Raw genomic sequence first — 18,000 nt, 5'->3', positions numbered from 1 at the left:
GAAGTGCTACATCCCACGATTGCTACACGCAATGAACGAGGACGACCCAGATCGTAGAATGGAGTACTGTGAGTGGTTTACCAACACGGTGCGCAACGATGAAGAGTTTGCAGAGATGATTCAGTGGTCTGATGAGGCACAGTTCAAACTCAAGGGTACAGTAAATCGCCACAATTGCATCTACTGGGCCGCCGAAAATCCGAACGTCCATGTAGACAAAGCTGTGAATTTGCCAGGAGTAAATGTGTGTTGTGGGTTGTGTTACCGGGGCTTGATTGGACCATTCTTCTTTAACGGCACAGTTACCGGTGAGGTGTACCTTCAGAAGCTTTAGACATCAATTTTACTTGCCATCCGAGACTTGTATGGAGACGGAAGAGTTTACTTTCAACAAGATGGTGCCCCAGCCCACTACCAAAATCGTGTTAGGGCGTATCTCGACGAAAATATACCAGGAAGACAGATAGGCCGTAGAGTTGCTGTGGAGTATCCACCACGTTCCCCAGACCTAACTCCGCTGCACTTTTACCTGTGGGGAACACTAAAGGACGTCGTTTATCGACCAAAGCCACGCACATTGGATGAACTTCGAGAATCCATCGTACATTCATGCGCAAGTATCCAACTGAACGAGTTGCAGTCAGTAGTTAATGCTGCAGTTCGGCGGCGTCGTTTGTGTGTGGATGTTAATGATGGCCATTTCGAACACCTACAATGATATCTTTAAGTTGGACTTTAAGCTACACTTTCAGCAAAAATGAGACAACTCCGTCAATTAGTTTGCAAGTTGTGGACTTTTAAACAGTGGATACATTTTTTTGGACCCCTCTGTATTTTGAAAAGCCTTTCGATCAGGTTTTGAGTTATAAATTATTTACAATAATGAATGACAGTGGCTCACACCTAACAAGAGCAAGGAAAAGGTTATATCATGAAACGAAAATGATTACAAATACAGGAGAGAAAAAGGATAAATGAGAGAAAAATGAGTCGAGAAGTGAGACACGGGTTCATTATTTTCACCCACTCCTTCTAACGTTTATACTGACAATGTCTTTATAAATTGGAAATGACAAAATTATTCGGATTAGTCACGGAATAATTTATTCGGCGCAAGTGTGTTACGGAGATGCTCGACAAAAATCGAGTGACAGGCGCTACAATAGAGGCGTTGTGCATCACAGAAAGGCTTACTATCGAAATTTTGATGATGATGTCTGGTTTGTTGGGCGCTCAACTGCGGCGTTATTAGCGCCCGTACAATTTCCCAATATTTGCTCAGTCCAATCTCGCCACTTTCATTAATGATGATGAAATGATGAGGACAACACAAACACCCAGTCATCTCGAGGCAGGTGAAAATCCCTGACGCCGCCGGGAACCGAACCCGGGACCCCGTGCTCGGGAAGCGAGAACGCCACCGCGAGACCACGAGCTGCGGACCGAAATTTTGAGAGAACGCTTTCAAGAAGACCCTCACAATATATCACTTCCTCCCACATGCATCCCGCGTAAAGACAACGATATGCAAATCGAGAAATTAGAACTTATGCAGCGGCTTACCGACGGTAGTAATTCTTCCCACGCGCCAGTCGTGTGTGAAAGAGAGAAGGGGGGAGCAGTTCGTATACAGGGTGAAAAGTATTTAAACCGACAAACTCTGGGAGGTTGTAGGGGACATCAAAACAAATATTTTTCCCTAATGTCATTTTTTCCTATGAGGAGTATTTATACCGGTAGAGGAAGATTTCTGTGGCGGCATATTAATTAAACCAATAAAACACTTTTCCATTTTTTTATGACCAAGAGACAACAACTAGGTAGCAGATACGGCCCAATTAATCAGTCTCCAACAACATCGACCCACACATTAACGAAGAACCGCACTTGATGAGTGCTAGTTACTGTGGCATGTGGGTTATCCTCACTCCAAACATGCGAATTGTGCATGTTGAAGACTCCATCACGTCCGAACGTTGCTTCATCGGTAAACAACACAGAGGATGGAAATGTAGGATGCGTTTCACATTGTTCCAGGTACCACTGCGAAAACTGTGCTCTGGGTGGATAATCAACTGGTTCCACGTTGGGGACACGCTGTAAGCGAAATGGACGTAAGAATTGCTCTAGAAGGACTGTTCTTACATTCGTCTGATTCGTCCCCATGTGACGTGCAATTGCACGAGTGCTGATTGAAGGATCCCGCTCCACACGCTGCAAGACAGCTTCCTCAAATTGCATCGTTCTTACCGTGCGACTGCATCCCTGTCCAGGTAATCTGCTAAATGACCTGGTCTCACGCAGACGTTGGTACACAATAGCAAAGGTCGTATGATGCGGGATACGGCGATTGAGATATTGTCGTTGATAAACCGGCTGTGCAGCTCGTCCGTTGTGGTGCGCTACGTAGTACGCACCAACCATATCAGTGTACTCACTCCATGTGTATCGCTTCATTAGTAAACAGAGACAATGCACTACTACACTGGTGGACAGCAGTTGCCTACAACTCAAGAGCGTAATACGCCCTCTAACTACTGAAGATCGTAACACGGCCTCTATCAACTGAAGAGCGTGATTAGGGCTCCAACGGTTTAAATAATCCTCGTAGGAAAAAATGACATTAGGGAAAAATATTTGTTTTGATGTCCCTTACAACCTCCTAGAGTTTGTCGGTTTAAATACTTTTCACCTTGTATACTCTCCACGGCACACTGCTAGGTTGCTTACAGAACAGATAAATATTAGTTTTATGTATCGTTTCCGTTTGTGCAGTGACGGGCGGCCTGTCGCTGGCGACGACGGGCGTGGTGCTGGCGCGGTTCGGCGGCGCGGCGCGCGCCAACCTGCTGCAGGGGTTCGCGTCCAGCCCGCAGCTCTACCTGGCGCTGCTGCTCTCCACGGCGCAGCTCTGCCTGGCGCTCGTGCTGTCCGCCGCGCGCTGCTTCGGCGACATCGAGGACAAGCTGGGCATGCCGCAAGGTCGGCTGCGCTGCCGTGCCAGACTGCGGCGCTGTTGTCATTGCTGCATGCTGATGTGACACATGTACTCTCCACACTGATACACTATGTGATCAAAAGTATACGGACAATTGGCTGAAAATGAGGTACACGTTCGTGGCGACCTCCATCGGTAATGCATGGTGTTGGCCCACCATTAGCCTTGATGACAGCTTACATTCTCGCAGGCATACGTTCAATCAGGTACTGGAAGGTTTCTTGGGGAATGGCAGCCCATCCTTACGGGGTGCTGCACTGAGGAGAGGTATCGATGTTGGTCGGTGAGACCTGGCACGCAGTCGGCGTTCCAAAACATCCCAAAAGTGTTATAAAGGATTCAGGTCAGGACTCTGTACAGGTCAGTCCATTACAAGGATGTTATTGGCGTGTAACGACTCCTCCACGGGCCGTGCATTATTGAATAGGTGCTCGATCGTGTTGAAAACTGCAGTCGCCATCCCCGAATTGCTCTTCAACAGTGGGAAGTAAGAAGGTGCTTAAAACATCAATGTAGGCCTGTGCTGTGACACTGCCACGCAAAACAACAAGGGGTGCAAGCCCCCTCCATAAAAAAAACACGACCACACTATAACACCACCGCCTCCGAGTTTTACTGTTGGCGCTACACACGCCGGCAGATGACGTTCACCGGGCAATTGCCGCACCCACACCCTGCCATTGGATCGCCACTCCACACAACGTTTTTCCACTGTTCAGTCGTCCACCTACGCTCCTTGCACAAAGCGAGGCGTCGTATGGCATTTACGGGCGTCATGTGTGGCTTATGAGCACCCGCTCGACCATGAAATCCAAATTTTCTCACCACCCGCCTACCTTAGTACTCTTATAGGATCCTGTTGTAGTTTGGAACTCCTGTGTGATGGTCTGGATAGATGTCTGCCTATAACACATTACGACCCTCTTCAACTGTCGGCGGTCTCTGTCAGTCAACAGACGAGGTCGGCCTGTACGCTTCTGTGCTCTACGTGTCCCTTCACGTTTGGACTTCACTGTCACATCGCAAACAGTGCACCTAGGAATGTTTAGGACTGTGGAAATCTCGCGTACAAACGTATGACACAAGTGACGTTTGAAGTCCGTGAGTTTCGCTGAGTGCCCCATTCTGCTCTCTCACGATGTCTAATGACTACTGAGGTCGCTGACACGGAGTACCTGTCAGTAAGTGGCAGCACAGTGGACATAATATGAAAAACGTTTGTTTTTGAGGTGTTCGGATACTTTTGGTCACATAGTGTTTCTACAAGGATGGGAAAAAATATGAAAACGCCAAAAATACAACAGATTACCAGGCCTAATACGGTCTAGGAAAACGGTAGGCGCCGGCCGGTGTGGCCCTGCGGTTCTAGGCGCTTCAGTCTGGAACCGCGTGACCGCTACGGTCGCAGGTTCGAATCCTGCCTCGGGCATGGATGTGTGTGATGTCCTTAGGTTAGTTAGGTTTAAGTAGTTCTAAGTTCTAGGGCACTGATGACCACAGATGTTAAGTGCCATAGTGCTCAGAGCCATTTGAACTTTTTTTTTTTTTTTTTTGGAGACTGGTTGGCATTCGAAACATCTTCGATATGGATAAACACAGGTTCCGTATGATCATAAAGTCAATCTAACACGGTCCGCCTTTGTTCCACGTCGTCGCGCAAAACGTGAAAAACGTGAACGTGATTACTCAGGCTTTTGACAGTGGAAGACGATGTTTCTGGAACGCGGAAAAACAGTGCAGTCCTTGTCGTAATGCGGAAACAGAGCGATTTACCTTACGTCCAAAAGGGCATGACCATTGGCTTTCGGGCCAGGGGTGGAAGCATTCTCGAAATGGCAAAGTTTGCAAACTGTTCGCGTGCCGCCGTCGTTTAGGTATGCTGTGCATGGTAAAGTGGCACTATCCAAAACCGGCGGCGAGTCAATTGTGGTGCAGCACGGGCCTTTCGCGATAGGGGTGAACGACGTCTGTGGAGAGGTGAATGAGCGAATAGACATGCAGCTGTTGGGCAACTCACAGCTACACTCTCTCCACAACGACCATTCAGCAAGCGTTGCTACGTATTGCCATCCGCAAGAGACGCCTGGTTCACGCTCGCATGCTGACTGCTGTAAATCGGTGGGAAAGGCTGCTGGCGTTCGCTGGGTGGTGACTGGTGGCCCTGCAACAGTCTGTCCCTGCAACAGTCTTTGGAAGGCTCCAGGGTGGATGAGGGAGCGTTACGGTCTGGGAAACATTTTTCTGCCATTCCCTGGTTGACCATTCTGGAAGGGGGAGTGGATCAACACAAATATGCATCTATTCTCGGGCACCATGTCTACAGTTACATGAAATTTGTTTTTCCTCGACACGATGGCGTGTACAGTAGAACAATGCCAAGTGGGACACAGTTCTCGGGGTACGCGCTTGGCTCAAACAGCACGACGACTAGTCTACCGTACTCCCTAGACCAGCAAATCCAGGAGACATAAACGCAGTCGAGACTCTCTGGGACTAACTCGATCCAGCTGTTTGCTCCATGGATCCTCAACCGAGTAATCTACTGCAGCTGGCCACGGCACTGGAATCACCAAGTTCCACCTCCCTGTCTGTATCCTCCAGAACCTCATTGACACTCTATCTGTACGTCTCGCAATGGCCCACATTTCAAAAATGATTACTCAGGCTTTTGACAGGTCGTCGCCTTAATGTCTATGGACAGTGTATAACATTCACCCAGCAAGTAAGTGGCGAGCTCAGGTAATGATGATAAAGGTGGTAAGCGATCACGCACCCTTCTCTGCAAAGTAGATCACAAAGACTCAGTAGTATTGAGATGTCGTGACGGCGACGGCCAGGGGGTATGGGACAATTCATCCTCGTGCTAACAAAAATAGTCCTGGACAATGTAAGGTGTGTGAACAGCAGCTCTCATATCTTGAAACACAGTATGAACATTGCGGAACAGACATTGTACGATGGTATGGAGCTGATCAGCCAAAATGGTCGCATAATCCTTGGAAGTAATGCGATCTTGTGTAGTACTCATGAGGTCCATGGACTATCACAATATGGCTGCACGAATCATCACCACACCTCCGTCATGTTTCACTCTTGGGACCTAACTCGACCAGAAGTTGGAAACAGTGTGAAACAAGACTATTCCGACCAAACGACATTCTTCCATCGTCACATAGTCCAAGTTTTATGGCTTCGGCACCAAGTTTTCCTGTTACGGGCATTTGCATCACAGATGAGTGATTTTGGAATTCCATCTCTCCTTGCGATTCCCACTTAAAAGCACCACCTTTCGTTTTGTTTTGGTGCTGACAGAAATCGCGAGTGCGATATTCAGTTCTGCAGTGGCATTTACAGCCGTCATCCTCTTTCGTCACAGTCCTCTTCAATTATCGTGTCACGATAACTTAACACACGCTTTCGTCCTCGTTCTCGGATAACGATTTTCCGCCTCCCCTGTATGCCGTGTAAATCCTCGATACGATGCCTCTTGAGACACCAGACACTTTGTCTCCCTTGGTTACGAAAGTACCCTCCATAGGAGCACCAACAATTTGCCCATCTCGAATGCACTAAGCTGCGACATAAGGCACTCAATACGCGTCAGGACACTGTTTCTGAGCATGACTGACGCTTGCAAAGCATTGAGGACATTGCGCTGCTGCGATTCATGGTTAAATACACGCTTGCCCTGCATCTACATTTATTTTCAAGCGTGCATTTCTAGCGGTGTTTCCATATTTTAGTCAAATCCCTGTACATATATTTTCTCTACACAGTTGTGTACAGCTTTAGTTTATGTAAAGAAGGACATCAACGAAAAAAGAAAAGGTGTTGCAACATATGTATAATGATTCACTGGCACATTTCAGCCACGAGACCACCTCTAATTCTCGGACTAGCATTCTATTATGTTCAAAAAAGATTACCAGGCGTCAGTTATGTAATTTTAAGACTGTATGCCTCACAATTAGTAAATATTTAAAAAATCTCGCCGGCCATTGTGGCCGAGCGGTTCTAGGCGATTCAGTCTGGAACCACGCGACCGCTATGATCGCAGGTTCGAATCCTGCCTCGGGCATGGTTGTGTGTGATGTCCTTAGGTTAGTTAGGTTTAAGTAGTTCTAATTTCTAGGGAAATGATGAACTCAGATGTTAAGTCCCATTGTGCTCAGAGCAATTTGAACCATTTTTTTGAAAAATCTCGCGATTCATCGCCAAGAGCTGCTGCTAAAAATTTCTTTACTGTAGAATCAGTTTCGTGTCTACAGATCAACAGATATCACGAAATATTTACACCTTACAAGGAGATAAATATCAATGTCATCGTCACCGTTCTCAAATACTAATATGTATTATATCGTCAGTAGTAAAATGAGCCGGACATTGCTCTCCGGCATTTATACTAACATGAAATAATAAAATTACGAATGGAAGCGCACTACATACTGATGAGAGCGGGGGGTACGTGGATCGAACGGGGGAAAGCCCTAATAGCAGTTACAGTGGGACGTGCCCCCTTCCATACACTTCATAATGGTTTGCAGAGTACAGATGTAGATGTGGATGCAGCTTTTTAGGAGACCACGTATGGAACACTAGTGCGAAGCATTATTGAGTACTGCTCGAATGTTAGGGATCCCCAATAGGTCAATTAAAGGAAAACATCGAAGCAGTCCAGAGGTGGGCTAGTAGATTTGTTACCGGTAGGTTCGATCAACACGCGAGTAACACGGAGATGCTTTGGGAACTCAAATGCCAATCCCTGAAGGGAAGCTGGCGTTCTCTTCACGCAACTGTACTGAAAAAAATTTAAAGAACCGCCATTGGAAGCTGACTGTAGAGAACGACTTTGCAGCCGCCAAGCTGCAGGACTGCGAAAACAAGAGAAATAAGGACTTGTATAAAATGGTTCAAATGGCTCTTAACATCTGAGGTCATCAGTCCCCTAGACTTAGAACCACTTAAACCTAACTAACCTAAGGACATCACACACATCCATGCCCGAGGCAGGATTCGAACCTGCGACCGTAGCAGCAGCGCGGTTCCGGACTGAAGCGCCCAGAACAGCTCGGCCACAGCGGCTGGCAAGGGCTTGTATAATCTGTCGTTTTTTCCTCTCTCTATCTGCGGGTGGAACAAGAAAGGAAATGACTAGTAGTGCTATGTGCTATCTACGTCTACATCTACATCCATACTCCGCAAGCCACCTGACGGTGTGTGGCGGAGGCTACTTTGAGTACCTCTATCGGTTCTCCCTTCTATTACAGTCTCGTATTGTTCGAGAAAAGAAAGATTGTCGGTATGCCTCTGTGTGGGCTCTAATCTCTCTGATTTTATCCTCAAGGTCTCTTCGCGAGATATACTTAGCAGGGAGCAATATACTGCTTGACTCCTCGGTGAAGGTATGTTCTCGAAACTTTAACAAAAGCCCGTACCGAGCTACTGAGCGTCTCTCCTGCAGAGTCTTCCACTGGAGTTTATCTGTCATCACCGTAATGCTTTCGCGATTACTATATGATGCTGTAACGGAGGGCGCTGCTCTACGTTGGATCTTCTCTATCTCTTCTATCAACCCTATCACACCGGTAAGCAGTAATCAAGCAGTGGGCAGCATTGAAGGAGTGGGCGAACAAGTGTACTGTAACCTACTTCCTTTTTTTTCGGTCTGTATTTTTCTTAGGATACTTCCAATGATTCTCAGTCTGGCATCTGCTTTACCGACGATTAATTTTATAAGCTCATTCCATTTTAAATCACGATTAATGCCTACTCCTAGATAATTTATGGAATTAACTGCTTCCAGTTGCTGACTTGCTGTATTGTAGCTAAATGATAAAGGATCTTCCTTTCTATGTACTCGCAGCACATTACACTTGTCTACTTTGAGATTCAATTGCCATTCCCTGCACTATGCGTCAATTCGTTGCAGATCCTCCTGTATTTCGATACCGTTTTCCATTGTTACAACCTCTCGATATACTACAGCATTATCTGCAAAAAGCCTCAGTGAACTTCCGATGTTATCCACAAGGCCATTTGTATATGTTGTGAATAGCAACGGTGCTACGACACTCCCCTGCGGCACACCTGAAATCACTCTTACTTCGGAAGACTTCTCTCCATTGGGAATGACATGCTGCGTTCTGTTACCTAGGAACTCTTCAATCCAATGACACAATTGGTCTGATGGTCCAATTGCTTTTACTTTGTCCATTAAACGGCTACTGCCGTTGATGGCCACATGGTACCACTCACACACTTTCACACATGTATGAATATACACTGTTATAAAGAAACTTTGTCAGCATCCAGTACACGTGGAGCCAGCTGGCTATCACAACGGCAGCAGACAGGTGGATGCCAACAACAAAAGCCCCCCAAGCTGTCGCAAGCCAGCAACACGCCTGAAACAGCCATGCAACCTCCGGAAAACCATCTGGAGATGAGCCCGGAATGGCTCGAAAACCGGGTCATGGAATCAATAAATAACTATTCAAAAAAATGACTGGTTGCTGTTTCCTGTATTTAAATTTAAATACTTCGATGACTGCTGAGTGGAGAGAAGTCTTCCGAAGTAAGAGAGATTTCATGTGTGCCGCTGGGGAGTGTCATAGGACCGTTGCTATTCACAGTATATACAAATGGCCTTGTGGATGACATCGGAAGTTCACTGAGGCTTATTGCGGATGATGCTGTGGTGTATCGAGAGGTTGTAACAATGGAAAATTGTGCTGAAATGCATGAGGATCTGCAGCGAATTGACGCATGGTGCATGGAATGGCAATTGAATCTCAATGTAGACAAGTGTATTGTGCTGCGAATACATAGGAAAATAGATTCCTTATCATTTAGCTACAAAATAGCAGGTCAGCAACTGGAAGCAGTTAATTCCATAAATTATGTGGGAGTACGCATTAGGAGTGATTTAAAATGGAATGATCATATAAAGTTGATCGTCGGTAAAGCAGATGGCAGACTGAGATCCATTGGAAGAATCCTAAGGAAATGCAATCCGAAAACAAAGGAAGTAGGTTACAGTACGCTTGTTCGCCCACTGCTTGAATACTGCTCAGCAGTGTGGAATCCGTACCAGATAGGGTTGATAGAAGAGATAGAGAAGATCCAGCGGAGAGCAGCGCGGTTCGCTACAGGATCATTTAGTAATCGCGAAAGCGTTACGGAGATGATAGATAAACTGCAGTGGTAAACTCTGCAGGAGAGACGCTCAATAGCTCGGTACGGGCTTTTGTTACAGTTTCGAGAACATACCTTCACCTACATCTACATCTACATCTACATCTACATCCATACTCCGCAAGCCACCTGACGGTGTGTGGCGGAGGGTACCTTGAGTACCTCTATCGGTTCTCCCTTCTATTCCAGTCTCGTATTGTTCGTGGAAAGACGGATTGTCGGTATGCCTCTGTGTGGGCTCTAATCTCTCTGATTTTATCCTCATGGTCTCTTCGCGAGATATACGTAGCAGGGAGCAATATACTGCTTGACTCTTCGGTGAAGGTATGTTCTCGAAACTTTGACAAAAGCCCGTACCGAGCTACTGAGCGTCTCTCCTGCAGAGTCTTCCACTGGAGTTTATCTATCATCTCCGTAACGCTTTCGCGATTACTAAATGATCGTGTAACGAAGCGCGCTGCTCTCCGTTGGATCTTCTCTATATCTTCTATCAACCCTATCTGGTACGGATCCCACACTGCTGAGCAGTATTCAAGCAGTGGGCGAATAAGCGTACTGTAACCTACTTCCTTTGTTTTCGGATTGCATTTCCTTAGGATTCTTCTAATGAATCTCAGTCTGGCATCTGCTTTACCGACGATCAATATTATATGATCATTCCATTTTAAATCACTCCTAATGCGTACTCCCAGATAATTTATGGTATTAACTGCTTCCAGTTGCTGACCTATTTTGTAGCTAAATGATAAAGGATCTATCTTTCTGTGTATTCGCAGCACATTACACTTGTCTACATTGAGATTCAATTGCCATTCCCTGCAGCATGCGTCAATTCGCTGCAGATCCTCCTGCATTTCAGTACAATTTTCCATTGTTACAACCTCTCGATATACCACAGCATCATCTGCAAAAAGCCTCAGTGAACTTCCGATGTCGTCCACCAGGTCATTTATGTATATTGTGAACAGCAACGGTCCCATGACACTCCCCTGTGGCACACCTGAAATCACACTTACTTCGGAAGACTTCTCTCCATTGAGAATGACATGCTGCGTCCTGTTATCTAGGAACTCTTCAATCCAATCACACAATTGGTCTGATAGTCCATATGCTCTTACTTTGTTCATTAAACGACTGTGGGGAACTGTATCGAACGCCTTGCGGAAGTCAAGAAACACGGCCTCTACCTGTGAACCCGTGTCTATGGCCCTCTGAGTCTCGTGGACGAATAGCGCGAGCTGGGTTTCACATGACCGTCTTTTTCGAAACCCATGCTGATTCCCACAGAGTAGATTTCTAGTCTCCAGAAAAGTCTTTATACTCGAACACAATACGTGTTCCAAAATTCTTCGACCGAAGAGTCAAGCAGTATATTGCTCCCACCTACGTATATCTCGCGAAGAGACCATGAGGATAAAATCAGAGAGATTAGAGCCCACACAGAAGCACACCGACAATCCTTCTTTCCACGAACAATACGAGACTGGAATAGAAGGGAGAACCGATAGAGGTACTCAAGGTACCCTCCGCCACACACCGACAGGTGGCTTGCGGAGTATGGATGTAGATGTAGACGTAGAGTGCATAGTACAAACCTGAAGAAGATACCGCTTGTCTTTGCTACTTTTTTTTGAAACTGTAAAGAGGCTTCATGGGCATCTTGTATACTTAACTTGTTAGGTAAGACTTTGTAGACGTAGACGTACAACAGGACTAATAATTTTTTGGTGGTTGGAACACCGACAACTGGGTGGCTTGCGGATTTTGTAGATAACCGTGAACGAATGTCTCTCCGCAGATGCCTTAGCTTGTGGACACGAGTGTATGTGGTGCAGCCCAAGGTGAGGGAGCGCGTTCTGTGCGGCAGGTTTCGGATGGCAGCGCGCGCTGCTGCGCACGGCCCTCGTGGGGCTGGCGGTGCTGGCGGCGGAGGGCGTGCCGCGCTTCGACCTGCTGATGGGGCTGGTGGGCGGCGCTCTGACGGGCCCGCTCATGCTGCTGCTGCCGCCGCTCGTGTACGCCCGCCTGCGCACCATGCAGGACCAGGCGCGGCGCGTCCCGGCGCCCGACTACACCGCCACCGACGACAGCGTCGACGAGACGCTGCCGCCGAGTCTGCCACCTGTCGGCACTGCCGAGAGGTCAGTAGAGCCAACACCGCCTAGACTACAGGCCTGCGCGCACACTCGTGACGTCACATACTGATGGCCGGATCAGTATCGGAACGCTCCTGTTAAGCACTCTGCAGCTGTACGAACTTTACGAGTTGTAGAGCTGAGACCGCATAGGGATTCTCGTGCTTTCCTCTTCTACATGGCCTTGTAATGAAAGTATGGAAATTTATATCATTGCGAAAAGCAACTGAACAAAACTGCCCTATTTTATTTCAAGATGTAAAATTATTTTGACGATTTGCCTTAAATACGCATTTCCATGCTTGAATACAGACTCTAATTTTAAATTCCGTCTTTTACCTCAGGAGCTACGTTTTCTTGCAGTAAAAAATCGGCAATATGCAACAAGTAGACGTTTTCGTTTTTAAATAAAGCAGCTGCAGCTCCTACAGAATTTAAGAATGTGTTTCCCCGGTTATTTTCGTAAATTTTCCTCTCCACTTCAAAATTTGCTGACCTCACACGAAGCTCACATCATTCGACGAAATGGAGCACCTCCTGACAGCCGGCCGATGTGGCCGACCGGTTCTAGGCGCTTCAGTCCGGAACCGTGCGACTGCTACGGTCGCAAGTTCGAATCCTGCCTCGGGCATGGATGTGTGTGATGTCCTTAGGTTAGGTAGGTTTAAGTAGTTCTAAGTTCTAGGGGACTGATGACCCCATCACTTAAATTTATGCAAATTGAATTTGGAGGGAGGAGAAAGGAAAGGAAAGGGAAGAAACTACTGAAGTCAGCTACAGCAGAACTTAACGCGGAATCAGCGCGACGAGTGAAAATGTGTACCGGACTGGGATTGGAATTCAGGATCGCCTGCTTATTAGGGAGTTGCATTAGCGAATGCGTGCTAAGAAAGTCTGCGCATTTGCAGTTAACACTGAGTCCGAACGAAACAGCCGTCAATGCAACTCCCTAGTAACAGAATAACTCATCTACTTACTTTTAGTTTCTCATTTTCTGATCTAATTCCTACGGCCTCTCACTTAATTTGATTACACTCCATTACTTGTGTTTTACTTTTTCTGATGTTTATCATATAGCCTATTTTCAAGACACTAGTCGTTTAATTCATCTGCTCTTCCAAATCCTTTGCCATCTCTGATAGAATTACAACGAAATCGGCGAACCTTAAAGATTTTATTTCCTCACAATATACTTTAATTCAGTCCCTACATTTCCCCTTGGTTTCCTTTACTGTTTGCTAAATGTACAGACTGAATAATATCGGAGATAGGCTACAACCATGCCTCGCTTCCTTCTCAACTATGGCCACCCTTTTATATCCTTCAACTCTTATAACTGTAGTGTGGTTGCTCGTCAAAGTAGGGCTCGGCAAGGACGAAGACATTCAGTACAAACTCGCACCGTTTGCAGTTGGGCATTGTGTTTCTGAAATGTAAGCCCAGGATGGTCTGCCATGAAGGGCAGCAAAATAGGACTTTGATATCGTCGACCGGCCGCTTTGCTGTAAAGCTGCCGCTGATGACAGCCAGAGAGGTCCAACTATGAAATGAAATGGACCCCAGACTCCTGGTTGTAGAGCCGTATGGCGCGTGGCATTCAGGTTCATATCCTACTGCTGTCCTGGACGTTTTCAGAGACGTCTTCGGCCTAGAATCTCATTGACTGAAATAGAAAGATTAAAACAATTTAGATTCACAAGTAGACGGAATATAGTGATAATGACATTAACATACGTATGAACCATAAAAGCGCCTACAGATACCTGAGATAAGCGTGTAAGACAGATACACAACAGGCAGCCTTGAAATACCCAAACTGGGATGCTGAATTGAACAGCAGACAGGACGCTAGATATACGTAATTTGGTCACGTTATTTTGGTGAAAGACGTGTCTTGAGACGGTCTCCGTGGTGTCTTCGACCTGTAACCTCATTGACTGGAGTAGAATTGTCTTCAATGATGAGTTTCACATCGAACTGAGCTCTGACGACCAGCGAAGACGTGTCTGGAGACGCCCCAGACAGTGATGGGGTACAAACCTGACCAGGAGTGATGGTCTAGAGTGCCACTTCTTCTCATAGCTGGATCCATTTGGTTGTTATCCACCGCATCCTGACAGCTCAGCGGTACATCGACGATGTTTTTTCACCCCGTTTTGTCGCCTTTCACGGCAAGCCATCCTGCGCTTACATTTCAGCAAGATAATGCCTGCCCCCACAGGACGAGAGTTTCTACTGCTTGTCTTCGTGTCTGGGAAACATTAGCTTGCCCAACAAAGTCGCCGGATCTCTCCCCACTCGAGATCGCTTGGATTATTATGTGCGGGGCACTCCGAGCAGCTCGGGATTTTAACGATGTAACGCGCCAATTGGACAATATTTGGCACGATCACCCTCAGGAGGAAATTCAACAAATCTGCCAATCAATACCAAACCGCACAACTGCTTGCATAAAGACCGAGGTGGACAAACTCACTTTTGACTAGCTCAGTTTGCGAAACTCTATCCGTTGAATAAATCATCCAATTTTTCTGAGACTGTACTCATTTCTTTGTTTGTACATGTACATCACATCTACCAGTCCCCGTCTCATTCTGATAATTTGAGTGATTCCTTCGTAGTTCGTCATTTTTTTGTTTTTGTTTTGAAGCGTAATTCTATGGTGCCTTCAGCAACGCTTACGAGTAAAGTGGCGGGACCAATGTTTTAGTAGTCACGGTGTAACGTGCCAAAAAGACGATAAATTACTTCGCCTTGAGTACTTCAGCTCCGATAACAGTATATCGATGGTAAAAGTGATACAGAAAAATCGGGACATGTAGTTGACGCCAGTACGTGAACTGAAGATAACAGAATATCAAAAAATTGCTTCATATTACTATAAAATAATCGAAACTAAAAGTTTTGGAAAGAAAGGAAGAAATGGGCAGAAGTTTCCAGTACGGTGGAGCTTGTTTTGTATAATATAAACCTCTTTTCTTGTTTTTTTTTGGGTTCATTAAGTGACAGTCTAATTTATTTGTAGCTCTAAAACAAATAGGATTGGTTGCGTACGGGAGTATTCATTCGTTAAAACGAAAGCTGCAGTGAGCATGTTTCTCAGAGCTAAAATTTTCTTCATGTATTTTGTCTCTGATGCCTTCAAAATTTCGTGGAGTGCACTCCAGTTGACATTATCAAATGCTTTCTTCAAATGTATAGATGACATATACATAGGTTTGCCTTTCTTCAACCTACGAGTATCTGCTAGGATAAGTCGTAAGGGCGGTGCTGATTCACATGTTCCTAGATTTCTCCAGAACAGGTTGACGTCTACCAGTTTTGGCATTCTTCTCTAAATAATCTCTGTCAACATTCTGCAACCATAACTTACGAAACTAATGGTTCCGTAGCATTCAAACGTGTCATCACATGCTGTCTTTGTAATTAACATTACTACGTTCTTCCTAAAGTTGAGGATATTTCGCCTCTCTCACATTTCTTACAGACCAAGTGGGCAGATGGAATAATTCCGTCGTGTCTGGCTCACACAAGAATGCCAACAATTCTGAGAGAATCTCGTCTACAAAAGGGGCCTCGTTTCCGTTTATGTCTTTTAGTACGCTATACAATTTTTTTTGGCAGTATCATGTCTCCCATTTCATATTCACCTGCTTGCTCTTCTCTGTCTGTAATATGGTCGTCAAGATTGTTTACCTCAGATAGGCCCTCTATATAATCGTTCTGTTGCATCGCTCAGCTCTTTGCTGCGTACTGCTTGCCCTGTGAGCTCTTCATATTTATACAACTGCTCCTTACTCCAAAGGTCTCTTTGATTTTCCTGTACACGACATCTATCTTTGCCCTAGATATGCAGTCTTGCATTTGTCGTCTAGTCTTTCCTGATCAACTAGTTTGCACTTTTTGTCAATATCATTTTCAGACGACTGTATTTCCTTTCATCTGCTTTGCTTGCTACATTTTTGTATATTTTCTCCTTCCGCCAGTTAAACTCAATATCTCACATGTTTTCCAGGGATTTCCACTAATCCTTTTCCTTTACCTATATGATCCTCGGCTGCCTTCATTATTTCATTTTTCAAAGCTACTCGTTTGTCTTCTGTTGCATACCTTTTTTCCTGTTTCGGTATAACGTTACCTAACGCTCCCACAGAAGCTGTCAACAATCTCTGGTCCCCTCAATTTAGCCAGATTTATTCTGCTTAATTTTCTGTCTTTCTGCAGCGTCTTACAGTCAGCAGTTCATAAAGAATAAATTATGGTCAGAGTCCGCATCGGCCCCTGGAAATGTCTTAGAGTTTAAGATATGTTTTTCTTTCTTACCGTCATATAATCAGTCTGAAACCTTCCAGTGCATCCAGGTTTCCTCCACATATAGAATCTCTTTCACGATTCTTAAGTAGATAGCGATGATCAAATTATGTTCTACGTAAAATTCTACGAGGTGTCTGTCATTCCTTTCTTCAATCCATGTTTTCTTACTATTTTTACTTCTCTTCCTTTTACTACCACCTAATTCCAGTATCTTTTTAATAACTGAATAATTTCGTTCACGTTATGACATATTGTTTCAATCTCTTCATCATCTGCAGAAGTAATTGACGTATACACTCGTACTGTTGTGGTGCGTTCACTAACCTGTGCTCGTACCAAAAAGGACGCTGCCCCTCTTCAGGATTATGGGTTAGCCTGGCCTTTCCACAGATACTCCACACATCATGGATCGCACTCAGAAACTGTTCGACCAAGTGAAGGATTGCTATGATGTGTTATTTGTGAAAAGGGGGGGGGGGGTGAGAATCGCACAAGGGACTCAAATGAGTAGTGTGTTACAAACAGTTCAGACTGAGTTTGAATGCGATGGAGTAAAACATTACCTCACTAAAAGACCTCTTCGCTTGCCGAGTGCAGTGACGACGATAGACGTAAAAGGACTCTTTTTCATTCCTCCAAAATAATCCTCGGGTGAAAGTCCTTCCACCACCTACATGAATAATTTCCTGAAGGCAGATGAGATGGGTCATCTGATATGGGTTCCGACGTACTCGTATGTTGCTGTCAGCATTTACTAACGTGTATTCGACTATAACGAATCGTTTCCACAGTCCGTTGTTGTAAGATGGGGGTGCCTTGATCCGATTCATCACGATGGCGTAGCCTCTTCTCTGCCCAGGCCTTCTGGTTTCATTTGGCGGGACGGAGGAGGCAGGAATCCGACAAAGGTGATGGTGGCCGCTCCAAGTCATACAGATTACAGTAAAACTCTTTACTATTGCATCAAGCTCGGTTGTACACTGGAGTGCGCCCTCATCTGCTGGCTGCGGCCTAGAGCCGATTCAGTGGTCGTTGTAACAGACGCAGCAAAGGCAGCCATGCCTGGAGACAACTTGCGCTGATGAGGCACTGCGCTATGTGAGTTGGTGGTCAGCTAATGACAGTGCAGTGTTCTTGTAGGCGGAAGCAACTGCGAAAAGCGAAGCCAGTGGCAACTTGGCGCTGGCCCGTCTCGTGCACAAGATTCTGTGGACAGTCTGCTGACATCGAATCGCGGACCCCAAAGTCTGGCTGACTTTTGGATGGTGGAGGCCGTTTAAACCGATACCCAACTCCGCTGCCCTCTTCTACTGAACTATTTGCTGCTGGCAGGCCACCGAGCCTGTTTGTTGGTAGTCC

General features: G+C 45.8%; 1 protein-coding gene across 1 annotated transcript in view; it reads left to right on the top strand.

Annotated features, from left to right (window-relative positions):
- The window catches only part of LOC126419097 (uncharacterized), a 230,011-nt gene that overhangs the window by 203,005 nt on the left and 9,006 nt on the right, over positions 1-18,000 (top strand). Inside the window, exons 8-9 of the mRNA XM_050086195.1 lie at positions 2,776-2,982; positions 12,060-12,333. Coding sequence (XP_049942152.1) covers positions 2,776-2,982; positions 12,060-12,333 — 481 coding nt within the window. The remainder of the gene's footprint in view (positions 1-2,775; positions 2,983-12,059; positions 12,334-18,000) is intronic.

This window comes from Schistocerca serialis, chromosome 9 (assembly GCF_023864345.2).
Source record: "Schistocerca serialis cubense isolate TAMUIC-IGC-003099 chromosome 9, iqSchSeri2.2, whole genome shotgun sequence".
Taxonomy (NCBI): domain Eukaryota; kingdom Metazoa; phylum Arthropoda; class Insecta; order Orthoptera; family Acrididae; genus Schistocerca; species Schistocerca serialis.
Note: the sequence above shows the minus strand (reverse complement) of the source record. Positions and strands in the feature narration are given on the sequence as shown.